The sequence below is a fragment of the Hypanus sabinus genome, chromosome 4, assembly GCF_030144855.1.
Source record: "Hypanus sabinus isolate sHypSab1 chromosome 4, sHypSab1.hap1, whole genome shotgun sequence".
NCBI lineage: Eukaryota > Metazoa > Chordata > Chondrichthyes > Myliobatiformes > Dasyatidae > Hypanus > Hypanus sabinus.
Genome location: NC_082709.1, coordinates 127613669 through 127632313, shown reverse-complemented (window position 1 = coordinate 127632313; position 18645 = coordinate 127613669). Strand labels below are relative to the sequence as shown.

The following is an 18645-nucleotide window of genomic DNA, read 5'->3' as shown; positions in this document are numbered from 1 at the left end:
TCACTTTCAAAGAAAGATCGTCCATTGCCAACAGCTGGACTCAGATAAATATAGGAAAGTGACTCATGATTGTTCAGCAGGCCTCAGAGTGGCAGAGGTCAACATTATTTTTGTGCTAATACTCCTGCAAGCTCTACAAGATTGACATAGAACTTAACATTTATGAGCCTGTTGAAAACTAGATCTAGAAATTTATTGGAATGCACATGGAGCAAGTCCAGAAGTCTTAATTAAATGTCAAACTGGGTCCTACAATATTAAAAGAATTTTCTGCCTTAAGAAGCAGGATCCACTGATGGAATTATGTCAAAATATAGCTGACCAAACGTAAAGGTTCGTCATAGGTGGTGAAGCCATCAACACAACAGCAACACAAAGTGCAACATGTTTAAAACCTCTCCCATCTATATTTTTATTTATTGTCCAGCTTGATCACACATATTACTTCATTAAAGAGCAATTTGACAACACCTCAGCCAGGGGTTTCTGAATAGATTCACTAGTATAGGTTTAATTGTAGATTTACCAGTTGCCAACAAGTAATTATTAAAAATAAATTGCTCATGTATTTAAAAAATAGAGTTTCTGCTATTTTCTCACAAAGTTTGCATTGGTAATAATTGGCAAATTTAACTTCACTCACCTCATTGGTTTGGGAGGTGCAAAAACAATATTGAAGGTCAGCATGACAACACCAGTCTGTGTGTCCCATTCCTTTTTCACAAAGCTTATTGCAACTGTAGACTCCATCTGAACTCTTGCCTTCTCTGTCTCATACAGAATTTCATAAAAAAATTCATCCATGTTCTGACCTATTATATAAAGCAAATAGGAAAAAATTATGATATAATTTATAATGCATACACCCAGCTCTGAAATTTAAGGCCCTCTGTTGGTGGGGGTTGACCATGGAGTCACATCCAAACTATCTACATGATACACAAGCCTGGGCTGTACAATATGGAGAGCATGCTCCCCCTTTCCATGCAGCAGATGAATCCAAAAGAACAGCAGACAGCAATATACAATAGTTTGGCACAAGTGTCATTACAGGGGCTGTCAGTTAGCATTGAACTCAACATAGGATTGCCTTAGAGATTCTAACTCTGGGAATGGGAATCAGAAACAGTTCTTTCAGGTGAGGAAACACTTTACCTGTGAATTTGCTGGGGTCATCTACTGTGTTTAGAGCTCTCAATGCAGCCTCCTCTACATTGGTGAAACTTCCCAGTGGACAAACACTTTAATTCTGATTCTCATTCCATTCCAACATGTCGGTCCATGGCCTCCTCTTCTGCCAAAAAGAGGCCATCCTCAGGGTGAAGGAGCAAAACCTTTTATTCCATCTCGCTAGCTTCCAACCTGATGGCATGAGTATCGATTTCTTCTTCCAGTAAAAAATATTTCCCCCCCCTTCCCACTTCCTCTATTCCCCATTCTTACCTTTTACCTCTTCTTACCTGCCTATCACTTGCCTCTGGGTCCCCCCCCCCCCCCCGTTCCCTTTCTCCTATGGTCTACTATCAGATTCTTCTTCTCCAGCCCTTGACTATTCCCACCCACCTAGCTTCACCTATCACCTTCCAGCTAGTCTCCTTACCCCACCCAGCTTTTTTATTCTAGCATCTTCCCCTTTCTTTCTCAGTCCTGCAGAAGGATTGTGACCTGAAACATCAACTGTTTATTCATTTCCATAGATGCTGCCAAACCAGCTGAGTTCTTCCAGTATTTTGTTAGTGCTGCAGTAATGTACACTAGTTAGATATGTGCTATGTACCAAAGACTAAAGGGCGAGATGAATGGGAAATGACCATCTGAGAAAAGAAAGAATCCAGAGCACAGGGATAAGAATGTAGCTCTGTTCCAGCAATAATCTGCTTACTTATTGGGGAAAGTGGAAGTATGAGATTATTGTAAAGACAATATTGTGAGATTATTTGTGTCTCCCGTGCACCACTGTAAGAGATGAACATAATTTTAAGAAGGTGGATCAAATATTATACTACAAGTGACTTTTGCCATTGCTGAGGTGTCACATTTGTGCTGCATAATAGTTGCAGGAGATCTCACTGAGAGTGGGCTTGCCACATCCTTGATCTGGTTCCTGTTAAAACAGTTTGTCTTTATTATTAGTACATAATTCCTCCAAAAAAGCAAAAATGTCTTGGAATGTCTTGGATATTTGTGATCTGAAGGACAATACAGTGGATTCTAGGTAACTGGGACACATCAGGACCAATACACTTTGGCCCAATTAAACAGCTGCCCCAATTAGACAGATTAATAGAAATAATTAAAAAAGTATAAAAAAGACAAACTGCCATTTAACTGAGTAACAAATTATGTATTTAAATGAAATACAGAACACTAAAAATACTACTACAGTATTATAAAACTATGCATTAATTCTTAATAGTTATCGACAGAGGAATTCCAGTGTACACTGCTGTGTTCTTTTGATTGCTGTAAATGAACAAAATCAGCACAGATACCTAGTGCAGATAATGGACAGCCTTCATTTACACTCCCGGCATCTGAAACCTGAATGCTTGAAACCACAGTGAGCAAAACAATTCTGAGTTGCCTTACTGCTTATTTCTTGCCAAATATCAGTGTCAAAAATCACTGCTTTTTGAACACAAGCACATGCAACTGATGAAATCTTAAAACTTTTTGCTCTAAGCATGGGTGCTCTAACAACCACACAAGTGCATTACTAATTAGAAACTGTTCAGCAAGAGACTCCTACCCCATTTAAGTGGCATACTATGCCAAGTAAGTGAAGAGAATCCTGGCAATTTTCTCGATTAGTTTTCGTTCTTTAAGAGTTATCCCAAATAAGCGGCTGCCCTGATTAACCGATGGCTCAATTAACTGGAATCTGCTGAATTTCTGATTTTTTCTATGTCAGCTGTCCAATTAATCATAATCAAGCTTTGAAATCCATCGTATGAAAAGTTGAGCAGAAACACTGAACTTGTTGAAACGAAATTCATTCGTCACCAATTTCAAATTTTTTTTAACATAATTGACATTGAAATAACAGCTAAAATAATACCCAACCAATTTGGCCGAATTAGTTAATTATTAAAGAGTTAATGGAATGCAGTTTCAAAATCATTATGTTTAGAATAGAAACTTAAGTTACATTCCCAAGTTCCTGCATTTTGTAACAGAGCTCATTTAATTCTTCTTCATTAATTCAATCTAAAGGAGCAGACACCATTAATACAAATATTCCTTTTTTCCTTTTATGAGGAAATGCCTGGCCTCATCTTGGCAATTCCCCATGGCAACGTACTTGAAATCCAGAGTTCATTGTGTGGGAAGTTAAGAGATTTTGATCTACATCTCAACAATCTGTGGAATAAAATATTGGGAGTATTCAGGAAATTAATGCTCCGAGAGGACACTACAGAGATTGAAGTCCTTGACAAAAGGTCTGAGAGAAATGCTCATAAGGATTTATGAGAACAACAAAAAAAAAGTGCTGGTACACAAGATGCTTTTACATTGACTTTCAAGGGTTCAGACTTCAGAAGATAGACACCCTTCAGCACTCTCTCTGTATTTAAACCATTAAATCCATCTTAGTTTTCTGTGATTCTACTGTGAATTAAGAGAGTTGAATTTAGATGAATAATTGCAGGCAGCAATTGATAGAACACTACTCATGGTCAGTGCAAATGCACAGAAACACACAAAACCAGCAATCTGTCCCAGGGCCAGAAATACTCCTAGATTTGTGAAAAGTGTATTGTTCATGCAATTTTTGGGATAGAACAAGAAACTGGAAATCAATTTGGATCAGTCTGCAGCACAAATGAATCAGCAGGAATGTTGAATTAAATGATTGGTCTGCAGCTGCTAATAAGGATTGGTTTATGTTATTATTATTGTCACATATACTGAAATACAGTGAAAAGCTTTTGGTTTGTGTATCTTCTATATAGATCCTTCATACATAATTACATCAAGGTAGTAAAAATAAAACAGAATCCAGCATATATTGTTACAGTAACAGAGAGAGTGAAGTGCAGGTGGACAAATAAATTGCACGGGCCACTACGAGGTAAGCTGGGAGATCAAGAAGTCAATCAATGTAGTGTATTCAATATTCAGTAATATTTGAGTAAAATTGTGAATATATTGTTTGACGAAGCATGTTTTTGTCTGTTTGTATAATTCAATATGGGCTATATATAAGAAGTAATGTATATGAATAGCATATATCATTACACCACCAGGTCATATGTGAGCACCTCACTAAAAAGTTAAAAAAACAAAGTACACAAAACATATCTCAGCTCCTGTGTTTTTCTTTCAACTAGTTTCTGGAGTTAGGAAACATAACATTGGCGATGAGGAAGTTTTAAAATAAACCCAAGATGACTACCTACCCATTGAAGTGCAGTACATTTTTTCTTTGGAATGGGAGAGAGATGTTTCATTTAAAAAAAAAGTGGACAAAATTAGCAAGCAACTAGTATGCGATAGGCTCATAAACAATGAGTACTGGGTGATCATAATAATAAATATTTTAAAAGTAGTAGCTGGCTGCATCTGAAAGATCAATACATTCAATTGCACAACAAATAACTAGATGACGTATAGTGAACAAATTGAACAGTATTTTGAAACAAAAAGAAATAATGGGTGGAAAAGCATAGAGTTTGTGCAGAAATTTAACAGCTCCAACCAAACCAATTGAAATAAGATTTGCTGATATTGTGAATGTAATGCAGGAACATTTAGAACCAAAACCATTGTTGACTGCAGAACGTTTTAGGCTTCATAAGTCAAATCGAAGGGAAGGACAGTCCACTTCAACTTATGTGGCTGAATTGAAGAAATTGTCTGAGCATTGTCAGTTGAGTGATGAGCTTAATGATGTACTGAGAGATTGTTTAGTTTGTGGAATCTTATAAGAAAGCTTTCAAAAATTGCTCCTAACTGAAGCACAACTTATATGGAAAATAGCAGTTGAAATCACTGTATCAATAGAAAAAACAGCCAGAGACACAATTGAGTTGTAGTCAGGTGTGAAAGTAAGAGTGAACAAAATTGCAATGTCAAAACTGGCCTGGCCAAAAAAATTGTGTTACCATAGTGGCAGGGGCTCATATATACAACACCAATCCAGGTTTAAAGGTGAAACCAGCAGAAAATGCAAGAAAGTAGGACACATACTACGCATGTCAGGAAGATAAAAATATATGGACTGCACAGGGAAGAGAAAAAAATTAAAAAATCAAATTGCAGTTGCAAAAGGGCACTAATCTATATGCTGTTGATGAAACGTTTGATAATAATGAATGTGACACAGAACTGTGTCACTTGTTAAGGATGAGGTTATCGAGTACTTCGTGACACAGAACAAGGTAGGATAAAGTTAGTATCTTTCAGGGATTTCCTTAAGGGAAAATCAAGCCTGATGAACCTATTGGAATTCTTTGAGGAGATTACAAGTAGGATAGATAAAGGGGATGTAGTGGATATTGTAATTTGGACTTTCAGAAGGCCTTTGAGAAAGTGCCATACATGAGGTTGCTTACCAAATTAAGAGCCCATGGCATTACAGGAAAGTTACTGGCGTGGTTAGAGCATTGGCTCATTGGTAGGAGGCAGTGAGTGGGAGTAAAAGGATCATTTTCTGGTTGGCTGCCAGTGACTAGTGGTGTTCTGCAGCGGTTGGTGTTAGGACTGCTTCTTTTTGTGCAACATAAAAATGATTTAGATGATGGAATAGATGACTTTGTTGCCAAGTTTGCAGATGATACGAAAATTGGTGGAGGGACAGGTAGTATCGAGGAAACAGGCAGGCTGCAGAAGGACTGAGACAAATTAGGAGAATGGGGAAGAAGGTGGCAAATGAAATACAATGTTGGAAAATGCACGGTCATACACTTTAGTAGTAGAAATACATGTGCGGACTATTTTCTATATGGCGAGAAAATGCAAAAAACTGAGATGACAAGGGACTTGGCAGTCCTTGTGCAGAACACCCTAAAGGTTAACTTGTAGGCTAAGTTAATGGTGAAGAAGGCAAATGCAATGTTAGCATTCATTTCAAGATGTCTAGAATACAAGAGCAGGGACATGATGCTGAGGCTTTATAAGGCACTGGTGAGGCCTCACCTTAAGTATTGTGAACAGTTTTAGGCTCCTCATCTAAGAAAAGACATGCTGGCATTGGATAGTGTTCAGAGGAGGTTCACAAGGATGATTCCAGGAATGAAAGGGACATCATACAAGGAACATTTGATGGCTCTCAGTCTGTACTCGCTGGAATTTAGAAGAAGAGGGGATCTCACTGAAACCTTTCGGATATTGAAAGGCCTAGATAGAGTAGATGTGGAAAGGATGTTCCCATGGTTGGGAGTCTAGGACAGGAGGGCACAGCCTCAGAACAGAGGAGCATCCATTTAAAACAGAGATGCAGAGAAATTTCTTCAAACAGAGGGTGGTGAATTTGTGGAATTTGTTATCACAGACAGCTGTGGGTGTATTTAAGGTAGAGCTTGTTAGGTTTTTGATTTGACATAGCATCAAAGATAACAGGGAGAAGGCAGAGGTCTGGGGCTGAGGAAGGAAAAAAAAAGGATCAGCCATGATTGAATGGCAGAGCAGACTTGATGGGTCATATGGCATAGTCTGCTCCTATGTTTTATAGTCTTATGGTCTAACTGGATAGCCTTGAGATTTACAATGTGAAAATTAACAAGTGACTAGATGTGAACAGCAAATTAATTAAAATGGAATTGGGTACTGCCTCATCTGTTTTGGTCATTCCACAAATTGAGTTTGAGTGTCATTTCAAAGATAATTAACTGAAGCCTGCAGATACCCAATAAGAATTTACACTGGAGAAAAAATAACTCTTGTAAGAATGACATTTTTAATAGTGGTATAAAACAACCAACAAGCCACATTGAGCTTGCATGTGCTATAAAATAAGAGGGCCAGCATTCTGGGGTCACGATTGGCTGAGATAACTACAACTTGATTGGAGATTCATCCACTATTTGTATGCCACATCTCCTGTACTAGGGTCAACTGAAAGCAAATTAAGAGGTACTGGATGATGCCACAGCAGTGTTCCAGGGTGGCATTGGAAAAGTTAAACATATCAAGAGTAAAATAGTGTTAAATGAAAATATCACAGCCAAGTTTACAAAGCCCATCCGGTTCTTTTACCATCTGTGACAAAGTAGCCAGTGAGCTAGATCTCATGGAGACCAAGGGAATTTTTTTCAAAGTCGAGTGAAGCCCATGGGCAACACCCGTGTTGTCCCAGCAGCCAAGAAGGATAGGTCTGTCAGGATTTGTGGTGATTTTAAAGTCACTGTCAACCCTGTACAGAAAGTAGATCAATACCCTCTGCCCAGGGTAGAGGATATCTTTGCAAACTTTTCTGGAGGGAAACACTTCAGCAAAGTGGATTTTGCTGAGGCCTACCTACAGATGGAGATGGAAGAAGAGTCCAAAATGTTTCTCATCATAAACACTGAGAAAGGGCTTTATTGCTACAATAGTCTTATTTTTGGAGTAGCATCTATCTGCACCCACACTCTGGCAGGAAGCTATGGACCAGGTGCAGCAAAGCTGCCCAGGCACTCAGTGTTACCTGGATGACATCATTATTTCCAGTAAAGAAGACAAGGAACATCTCCAAAATGTCAAAACAGTGTTTAAAAGATTCAAAGATTGTGTGCTCAAAGCATGACACAAGTGTGAATTCTTTAAACCAAGCATCACTTACAGTGATCACCCCACTGATGCACAAAGTTTACACAAGTTACCTGAGGAAATTAAAGCTGCGATGGATGCCCGAAGACCAAAGGACATGCCACAATTGTGGTCCATTTTAGGATCTGTCAATTACTATAACAGATTCCTTCCAAACCTGGCTATTGTGCTCCGCCCCTTGCACTCATTGCCGCAGATCAGGAAGAAATAGCAATAGACAAGACAGTGTGAGGTTGCTTTCCAAAAATATGAAGGAAATGGTGATGTCAGACACTGTACTCATACATTATGATCAATATCATCCAGAGACACTTGTCTTGACAGCTATATGGTATTGGTGCAGTTAAGTTACCTTTTATGCACGATACAAGTGAATGTCCCATAGTCTTTGAACCATGTTCCCTTACCACTGCAAATAAAAATTACACAGAGACTGACAGAGTGTTTTTTTGTCTGGTTTGAGGTATAAAACGTTTCAACCAGAACCTGTATGGGCCTAATTCTATTCCTATATCTTATGGTCTTCTGATTATGTTTACAACAAAGAAATAACTACTTTATTAATCACATTTTTTTCAGGCGAATAATCACTACAAACAATAGCCCGTTACTTCTGTTTTGGAAATGAACTTTTGTACTGTCTGTACAATGGCATTCTTTGTGATGTGAGCTTAAATATTGAAGATGCAAGATGGTTGTTGTGATGAACTACATATACCTGTCTGGACACGCCCCCCTGCTGACTGCACCTGCGGCTCCTCCCACTGACTGGTGGCTCCTCCCACAGACCCCGGTATAAAGGCGATTGAGGCCTGAGGCCTGAGCCCTGCCCTCAGTCTCCAGGATGTAGTATGGTGGTCAATTACTGCTTGTTCTTTCTTCCAGTCAATAAAAGCCGATATCTCGCCTCCCGTCTCAGAGCTATTGATGGTGCATCAGTTGTGGCATGGTGTGTATGGGTTGAATCAAGGTAGCAGGGTTCAGATCCGAGAGTGGGGAATGAACCATTGTTTTTCTATTGCTGGAGTGGACTTGGAGGCAACTGTATGTGGCAGAAATGAGGTAAGGCGAGGCAGAATTCAGGCAGAGCCCACACCCAAGAGCAAGGGCAGACCTGAGGTTTGATTGATTTGAGTGCCGGACTAGTTTGAAAAGTTCAGGGTGTTGGGGCCAAAGGTGTGAGATGGGCTGGTTCAGCTCGCTGCTCCATGAGGCATACTCATCTCTATGCTGAACTGAGTCTGTGGCCTCAGTGGCCTCAATGGGCTCTTGAATCTGCTATAGTGATGTTGGCTTTGTATCTGTAGATTCACTTCCACAAACTTCAGTTCTGAATGCTATTTGCTTACTTTTATTGTTTGCATGATTTGTTTCTTTTCTCTCTGCACTTTTAGTGTTTGACGGGCTTATTTTTTTAAATGGGTTCTATTGGATTTCTTTGTTTTGTGGCTGCCTGTAAGGAGGTGAACCTCAAGGTTGTATAAAGGATACATACTTCGATAATAGATGTACTTTGAACTACTCCTTTTCATTTGTTTAAATACTAATTTTCCATTTCTGTGAAGGCTTGCTTGTGTTTAAATTTTTCAGCCAACAATAAAATTTACAAGGATGTTAAGGGTCTGGAGGACCTGAGTTATCTGGAAAGACTGAATAGGTTAGGTCTTTATTCCTTGAAACATAGAAGATTCAGAAGAGATTTTATAGATGTCTACAAAATTATGAGGGCTATACATAGGGTAAATGCAAGCAGGCCTTTTCCAGTGAGGCTGGGTGGGACTACAACTAGAGGTCATGGGTTAAGGGTGAAAAGTGAAAAGTTTAAGTGGAACATGAGGGGAAACTCCTTCACTCAGAGAGTTGTGAGTGTGGAATGAGCTGCCAGAGCAAGTGCGAGCTCAAATTCAACGTTAAAGAGAAGTTTGTTATAGGTAAATGGATGGTAAGGATATGGAAGGCTATGGTCCTGGTGCAGGTTAATGGGACAGGCAGTTTAAGTGGTTCAGCATGGACTATATGGACTGAAGGGCCTATTTCTGTGCTGCAGTTCTCTATAATTCTATGACTCTGTGTCATTACACAGTCAATTAAATAAACTAAACTGTGCTCAGGGAAGAAAACCTAACTACATTTGCTAAGATGGGTCCATCTGCTTTGTGCTGGTAAACATTAAGGGAACATTCCATGGAAAATAGATAACTGGAATAACCATTAAAGCAGCCACACCTTGTATACTTCCAGGTTTACCCATGTCATTTCAGAACATTACAAATTCTTCTGCTGTGGTAATGGGTGACATCGGTTACAAGTCCCTCAGAATGAAAGTTGATCCATATGCATTATCATTTACTGTATATCTTCCATAGCCTCTGAATTATATACACACTAAAATGAATATTATTTGAAGTCTCGGTAATACAGAGAGCTATGTACTGGAGTGATTCTTCCTCTTGGTAGTTGACTGCACCAGGTCAAATAAACCAATCTTTCTTTTCAGCCATGCTAAACATAAGAGATTCTGCAGATGCTGGAAATCTAGGGCAACACGCAAAAAAAAAGTCCTGGAGGAACTCAGCAAGTCAGACAGCATCGATGGAAACAAATAAGCAATTGATGTTTTTGGGCTGAGACCCTTCAGAAGGACTTGAAAAGAAGGGGGAAAAAGCCAGAATAAGAAGGTGGGATGTTGAAGTTAGGAGCTGGAATGTGATAAGTGGATGAGGCAAAGGGCAGGAGAAGAAGGAATCTTATAGGAGAGGAGAGTGGATCATGGAAGAAAGGGAAGGAGGAGGGTCACTGGGGGAGGTGATAGGCAGATAATTGTTTTCTTGTGTGTTTCAGTCATTCTGTTGTGCACAAAGTGTTTATATGTAAAATTTGAAGGGATAATGTATCAAGTTTTAGTATTTAATTTGGGCTCTTCATGTAAGTATTATACAAGTCTTAAATAAATGGATAATCTGGATTGTTCACTTGTTTAAGACTAGCATAATACTTGCAAGTGGATAATTCGATACGTGTTTGTATGGTCAATCTCTTGAAGGCAAACATCAAGTAACATTGATGTAGGAACCTCACATCAGGGAAACAAGTATTTTAATGGAAGATTATAATCTGATACAACTGGCATTTAGCCTATTATATAGTCTTTGTATTTTTCCAGCCATAACAGTGAATGTTTGGGAAGAGCCATAAATCTTCAGAATTATTATAATACTGTGCTCATTTTACCACTTTCAAATGTTTCCTTTTTTTCTATTCATTTTGTTGCACCCTAACCTCATGCTAATGTTATTAACATTTTTATAATAACACTTCCTGAGTGTTGTTTGTCTATGTAATATTTTGGCCAAATAATCTATCTGCTGATGTTGGTTTCTTTTTGAGAAATACTTGTTTTTAAATAATCAGGAAAGCATTTCCCAAGTGAAATTTAAGATCTTATACTCAACCACAACATTATTAGAGACAGATGTTCCATTGTCCTGAAATTGTTCATTGCCTGCCTGAATGTGTTGGTGATTAAGAGAGTTACGTGGGTCATAGTGAGGGCAATGGGGGAATCTTATAAAATACAAAAGCTTATGTTTATTGATGCAGGAGATACTTATCAACCATGATACTTAATAGTACAAAGTCCACAAGCCTAATATTTATTTGCCTGCTGAAAAGCATTTGATATGAATGTACTAGGCATTTAATTGACACCTTAAGGCTCAGTGGGTATCATAGCTGTTACCATGGATTTATTGGAATAATGCAACAGGCAGTGAGAATTAAAGCTCCATAAATATTTCTGTGAATTTTATAAACTTGATTGTGTTTCAGCCCAAGTTGTTATAAGAATAACTATTATTGGTGTATTTGCAAATCATTTTAAAAGAGAAAATATACCCTGGTAGACAACAAGATACAATGAGCAATTAGAATTACAAAGAATTTTGTCATGTCTTTTGATATCTATACAGCCAGTAAAGCTTTAAGGTTAGTTATATGAAAAAAAAATTCATGAGATGCCATGCAATGTTTGGCTGTTTCTTATAATGAGGGGAAGATGATAGACAGAAAACTACTACATTGAACTCTGCAACTTACCATTGTTTTCCTGAATCTCCTCATGATCACAAGTATGAACAGTAGCTGTAGTCTCCATTGCTACTGTTTGTGAAGAACCAGGAACTGCACCAGTCAGGACAATTTCTATTGTTTTTTCTATTCTTTGTCTAGCTTGGCACTGGATCACAGCTAGGGAAAACAAGAACATCTTTATTTTCAGATTTTAGGGGCTTGCTCAGAAATTTTAACAGTACATTTCAAAAATCTCTGCAGCTCCTGAATATGAGTATTTTATGGCATTTGCTTAGATGTATATAAGATAAGCACAATAACCTAAATTCATATAAAATTTTCAATATAATAAGATATTCCAAAGCACTTCACATAAATGTGATCAAACAAAATTCATCACTAAACAACATAACAAGTTATTAGATCAAGCTGATGAATGATTGAACAAAATCCTTGAGCATTTGAGAAGTGCAAAAAGATATTAAAAGACTAAGAACTATAGAGGTAATCCTCAAATTTAAAGCCTGACTTGTTGACCAGTGTAGAGTGATGAAAATCTGGGATGGGGTAAATTCTAAATGTGTGAACAGCAGAGATCTTAGATTGTAGTGTTGGAGAAGTGAAAGACCTTCACCAACCAACATGTGCTCTCTTTACATTATTACCATCCACGAGGAAGTACAAGAGCTTGAAGTCACACATTCGATGTTTCAGTAGCAGCTTCTTCCACTCGGCTATCAGATTTCTAAATGGTCCATGAACTTATAAACATGACCTCAGTATTTTGCTCTTCTTTTGCACCATTTATTTATTTTTATATGCATATTCTTATTGTAACATAGTGATTTAAAAAAAATGTATTCCACAGTACTGCTGCCACAACACAACAAATTTCATGACATGCACTCAGTGGCCACTTTATTAAGTACTGTACACCTGTTCATTAAACACATATATCTAATAAGCCAATCTTGTGGCAGCAGCTCAATGCATAAAAACATGCAAACATAGTCAAGAGGTTCAGTTGTTGTTCTGACTGAAGAAAGGAATGAGGAAGAAATTTGAGCTAAGTGACTTTGACTTTGGAATGATTGTTGGCACCAGATGGGGTGGTTTGTATATTTCAAAAACTACTGATCTCCTGAGATTTTCACACACAATGGTCCCTAGAATTTACAGAGAATGGTGCAAGAATGAAATGCAGCCAGTAAGTGGCAGTTCTGTAGGTGAAAATGCTTTGTTAATGAGAACAGTCAGAGGAGAATGGCCAAACAGGTACAAACTGAAAGGCAACAGTAATTCAAATAACCACACGTGTGCAGAAGAACCACATGCACCACATGTCAAATCTGTAAGTGCATGGACTACAGCAGCAGAAGACCACACTGGGTTCCATTCTTGTACACAATAAAGTAACCACTGAGTGTATGTCAGTGATTATAGCCATATTCCTGATTCTAAATGAAGCCATGAAGTGTTTTGAAAACAAAAGGGAGAATTTTATAAGTAAAATGGTGCTGGAGACATTGTAGTTCAGCAAACACAGGAATGATGGGATGGGTGACTTGATTCAGAACATACAATTCATTAAAATATGTCAGTGTTTGATGAGCCTTGATGAGAGACAATTAATTGTTTGTTCTGCCACTCTCTTCTGTTCATATAGAAGTGGTGAATTCTAAGGCAATTGGCTAAGGAATGCCACAAAAATCTTTGAGTTGAGCTATGGAATTGTTGTATTTGTTCCCCTTCAACTGAAGGTAATATTCTTCAGTTTTACTGTTCCGGACAAGGAGAAGTATCTTACGAAGGCTTCAATTCAAGGCAATCATTTATTAAAATATTCATTTACTTCCAAGTGGAATCATTATATTTTCTAAATGGTTCAACTAACCAATAACTGTTCTAGTTGATCCTTCTTTAAAGTATGTAACAACTAGATCAGCAATAACATCAGGCTATTGGGCAGCATGCCTTTATGTTCAAAGAATACTTGATATACGTCCATTGCCAATGGGAGCTGAAGAAGATCTCATGTAAGTCACCTTTCATATGAAAACCACCACAGATGAATTCAAAAGCTATTCAATATCACCTTTTTGTTTTAAAGAATCTGAGTATTTTTTTTAAGAACTGCAATAACCCTCAATTTTGGTGTGTCCTTTTGAGGAAATTATAACTTCTGGCAGTGAATGGTCTTGGTTAGAGGTTTTGAATTAAAAACAACATACATTAAAACATGGTAGATGTAGACGTGTTTTTATGTATATTAAAAAAATGTAAAGGTGTTACTTTAAAAATGATGAAATTGCATCTCCTTTAAGGAAACAAGTCACATGTTAAGTTTCAAGCCAACTATCACAAATAAAGATTATATTTACTTAATGTTCCATTAATGAAAGTGTGGTTATTTCATGAGCACCATATTGCACTTGAGGTTCAGCTGTTTTGTACTTTTGGTGTTGACCAATATGATTCGGTTCACAGAAAAATCTAGAACAATAATTCCTCTTTTTTTGATCTGTCACAATAATTTTGGCAGAAGATTGGGAGAAACAAAGTAAAAGTAGTTTTTGATATCCATTTGCAGTGGATAAAAATATTAGGCAGGGACATGAACTGTATACTTATAAATGAGTATACTGTACCTAGTATTAAAGATAAAGAAAACTTGGAGAGTCATAGAATCATGCAACAGGTAAACAGGTCCTTTTGCCCAAATGATCTGTGCTAACTGACATTCCCATCTAAACTAATCCCATTTGTCCATATTTGACCCAGATCCCTCTAAACCTTTCCCATCTATATGCCTGTCCAAGTGCCTTTAAATATTGCTAATGTACCTGCATTAACCACTTCCTCTGGCAGCTCATACCCTAATACTGTCCACCCTCAGGGTAAAAAAGTTGTCTTTCAAGTTCATATTAAATCTCTTCCCTCTCACCTTAAACCTAGGTGCTCTCATTCCCCAACCCTCGGAAAAAGCCTGTGTGCATTCACCAGATCTATGCTGTTCATTTATATACACCATTACGAGCCCTCCCCTCATTCTCCCATGCTCCAATAAAAAAAAAGTCCCAACATGCTTAAACTCCTTCTATAACCCAGTCCCTTGAGTCCTGGCAACATTGTTGTAAATCTCCTCTGCACTCTTCCCAGTTTAATGACATAGGTATTTTTTTGTGTTTGGGTAAACTCTGTTCTTTAGGTAAAACCCTGATAATGTTTGCTTGGACAAAATACATGCAATATATCATCCACCAATTATGGTGCCAGAATAGCGTAGCAGTTAGCATGATACTATTACAGCTTGAGGTGTCGAAGTTCGGAGTTCAATCCAGGCATCCTCTGTAAAGAGTCTGTATGTCCTCTCTGTAGAATGTTCTGGCTTTCCCTGGATGCACTGGTTTCCTCTCACAGTCAAAAGATGTATTGGGTAGGTTAATTGGTCATTGTAAATTGTTCCGTGATTAGGTTAGGGTTAAATCAGGGTTGTCGGAGTTTGCTGGGGCAGCACTACTTAGACAGCCAGAAGGGCCTACTCCATGCTGTATGCTAAATAAATAAAACATATTCCCCGTCTGGTTAGATTGAAATTAAAGTAATTGTTCATAAAGGGATGTGTACAAATATAAATTAGTTATATACCAACAGAGCAATCTTAAACATTATAGTCAATGCTATTTACTTTATGCTTGTTTTGTTTATAGGTTTAGTTATTTAAGAACTGTATATGCCAAGTAAGGATAAATTTCCATAAAAATCAGTTTGAATTGTCAATTCAGAATTTGTAAACAGTTTGAACTGCAGTGCTGTGATTTAATAGTTTGAGCTGTGTGCTGCAGTTTAACCAACTTATAAATGATTGATGACATGTCACTGAAAACAAATATCCTTTAGTGACTTACCAGGGGACAGTTTTGCTGTTAATGCTTCAGGAATACCATAAATTGGATACAGCCATCGAATTGCAGAAATTTCACCCCCCTCCGATCTACAAAAGCTGAGGCAGAATAGAATTAATGCTATTTTTACAAAACTTATGGATCTGGATTTAAAAGAATTTAAAGGCTCACTCCTCACTCCTTGTAGTGCCAGCACAATTATGCTACAGTGTAGGGTGGGAGATAATTTTCTCCTTCATCAGCCAAGCACTAATCTGATAGAACATAGCACTTCCTGATGTATAATCTGCCTTATTAGCATACTATTGAAATTCAACAGCCCGTGCCTTCTCTAAGCATCATCTGTCATTTTTGTCAGATATCAACAACTCAGATTTTTGTGCACTTTCAGAATCAAACTGATTTACCAGCAAAGATAAATGGGTTTGATGACACCACTATTATATGAAATGCTATCTGGAAGATGAGAGACAGGTTAATTAGCAAATAGTGCAAAATGAGTCACGGGCCAAGCTGGATCACCATCATGTGAGCAGACAGTTGAGCACAAAGTGTAAAGAGAAACTGGGACTAAATAAATAAGTTCAAGTTCAAGTTTACTGCCATCTATTGTCAGCAAAATACCATTCAGGCCATGGTGCACCCGCAATACATATATCACACACAGCATATAAAACAAAATACTTCCACAAATACTGTAAGTTAGTAAAATATAATTCAAAGTGCATGTGGCATGCAGCACGTTGAATTGTGAACAGCTCGATGTTCTAGTGATGACACCTCAGTGGTGGCAGAGTATTCACTAGTCTCACAGCCTGATGGAAGAAGCTGTTATGCAATCTGGCAGTCCTAGTTCTGATGTCCCTGTACCTCCTTCTTGATGATAATGGGTCACAGAAATTGTGATAGGTGGTAGGGACACTTTGTATACAAAGCTGTTGGTAAATCTCACAAATAGTGGGGGCGCAAGACCACAGTCATCCTCTTGGAGATTTTTAATACCCTCTGTAGGGTGTTGTGGTTCGATGTCTTACAGCTTCTGTACCACACAATGATGCAGCCTGACAGGACATTCTTCATGGTGCTCCTGCAGAAAGTTGTTAGAATGGTTGCATGGAGCCTTGAATGCCTCATTCTCCTCAGTAATTGTAGACTCTGTTCTGCCTTCTTGACTAATGAGGTGTTGTGGGATAAGGTAGATTGTCCATAATGTGCACACCAAGCAACCTTGTGTTCTTCACTTTCTCCACAGCAGAGCCATTGATATGCAATGGAGAGAGATAGACCTGTGTCTTCCTGAAATTAACAATCATCTCTTTTGTTTTGTCCATGTTGAGACTCTGCTTCTTGTTCTCATACCATTTGACAAACCTCTTTAGCTTCTCTCAGTATGCCGACTCATCATTATTGCTGATGAGGCCAACCACTGTTGTATCATTAGCGAACTTGATGACACAGTTGAAGCTGGATCTCACAATGCAGTTGCGAGTCAGCAGTGTGAACAGCAGAGGGTTGAGCCCTGGGGTATATCAGTGCTCAGTATGATGGATCTTGAGATACTGCTGCCAACTTAAAATGAGTGGGAATTACTTGATGTGTGAAAATTAAAGATAAAAAAATTAGCGTTTCCAGAACAGAGGATGATCTGGGGAGGTGGAATATATAGGTTAAAATGCTGAGGAAGAATGATGGGAAGAGATGGTGAAAGGATTCTGGACGTGCAATATGAGTGGCAAAGGTGGATCCGGAGATTTGTAGATGATTTAGGGTATGGTTATAAAATAAGACAACAGAGAGACTAGGATACAAATTGTAGACGGTGAAGATGGGAGTGAGAATGAGAAAATATGCTAGTAATTGCAGCATTAAGTGTTGGAGTGGAGAAGGTGCAACATAATGGGCATAGGGAGCAAGGAATTATGTGAAGGGGAATGAGTAGCTAAATGATTGAGGGTACTCTGGAAATCATTGGGCATTGAAGATGCCCTTCACTTCATGTGTTTTTCTTTGTCCTCTGAGTTGCAATGCTTCCTTTTTGGGTGCCGTGATAGCATAGTGGATAGTGCAGTGCAATTACAGCTTGGGATGTCGAAGTTCAGAGTTCAATTCCAACTTTATCTGAAAGGTGTCTGGTCCTCCGCACGGATGGATTTTCTCTAGGTGCTAAGGGTTCCTCCCACAATCTAAAGATGTACCAATTTGCAGGTTAATTGGCCATTGTAAATTGTCCTGCGATAATGCTAGGGTTAAATCAAGGGTGGCTGGGCAGCATGGCTCGAAGGGCCGCAAGAACCTATTTCACACTGTATCTCAGTAAGTAAATAAATGAACAAACAAATAAATAAATAACATAATCCATCTGAGCCTCTGAAATTTTCTCAGTAATCCTGGTTAGATTGTTGCTAATCACAACCTAAATCTGTTCCCATGTGTAATCTGCATTACTCAATGACAAAAGAGAAGAAAGAAAAATTAACGAACTGGTCACTGTAGGAGTTGCACTGGAAGACAATAATTCACTGAATAAAAAACAGAAATGACAAGAGAAAATAAGAAAGCAGAAAATATGACACAAAACACTGTAATTTGATTAATGAAAAGATAATGGAAACATTAAAATGCTGAAATATATTTTTAAAAATCTGATGTTTGTTAAGGCCAACTGCAACACAACTTTTAATTTTAAACATAAGAGATTCTGCAGATGCTGGAGGAACTCACAGCAGAAATTAATAAACAATGTTTTGGGTCAAGACTCTTTTTCAGGACTCAAAAGGAGGGATGAAGGCTCAAGAATAAAAAGGTGGGGAGAGGGCAAGGAGGACCAGCTAGAAGGAAAAAGGTGAATCCAGGTGGGTGGGAAAGGTGAAGGGCTGGAGAATCTGATAAGAGAGTCGGAGAAAAGCAAGAAGGAGAGGCAGTA

General features: G+C 38.2%; 1 protein-coding gene and 1 long non-coding RNA gene across 2 annotated transcripts in view; one reads left to right on the top strand and one right to left on the bottom strand.

Moving 5' to 3' along the window:
- The window catches only part of LOC132393196 (uncharacterized), a 29342-nt gene extending 20686 nt beyond the window's left edge, over window positions 1-8656 (top strand). Inside the window, exon 3 of the long non-coding RNA XR_009511792.1 lies at window positions 8329-8656. This is a non-coding gene — a long non-coding RNA (uncharacterized LOC132393196). The remainder of the gene's footprint in view (window positions 1-8328) is intronic.
- Window positions 1-18645, bottom strand: part of LOC132393191 (cilia- and flagella-associated protein 47-like) — a 595459-nt gene that overhangs the window by 51063 nt on the left and 525751 nt on the right. Inside the window, exons 59-61 of the mRNA XM_059968130.1 lie at window positions 15726-15820; window positions 11845-11994; window positions 644-812 (exon numbers count right to left, since the gene is read on the bottom strand). Of these exons, the coding sequence (XP_059824113.1) occupies window positions 644-812; window positions 11845-11994; window positions 15726-15820 (414 nt within the window). The remainder of the gene's footprint in view (window positions 1-643; window positions 813-11844; window positions 11995-15725; window positions 15821-18645) is intronic.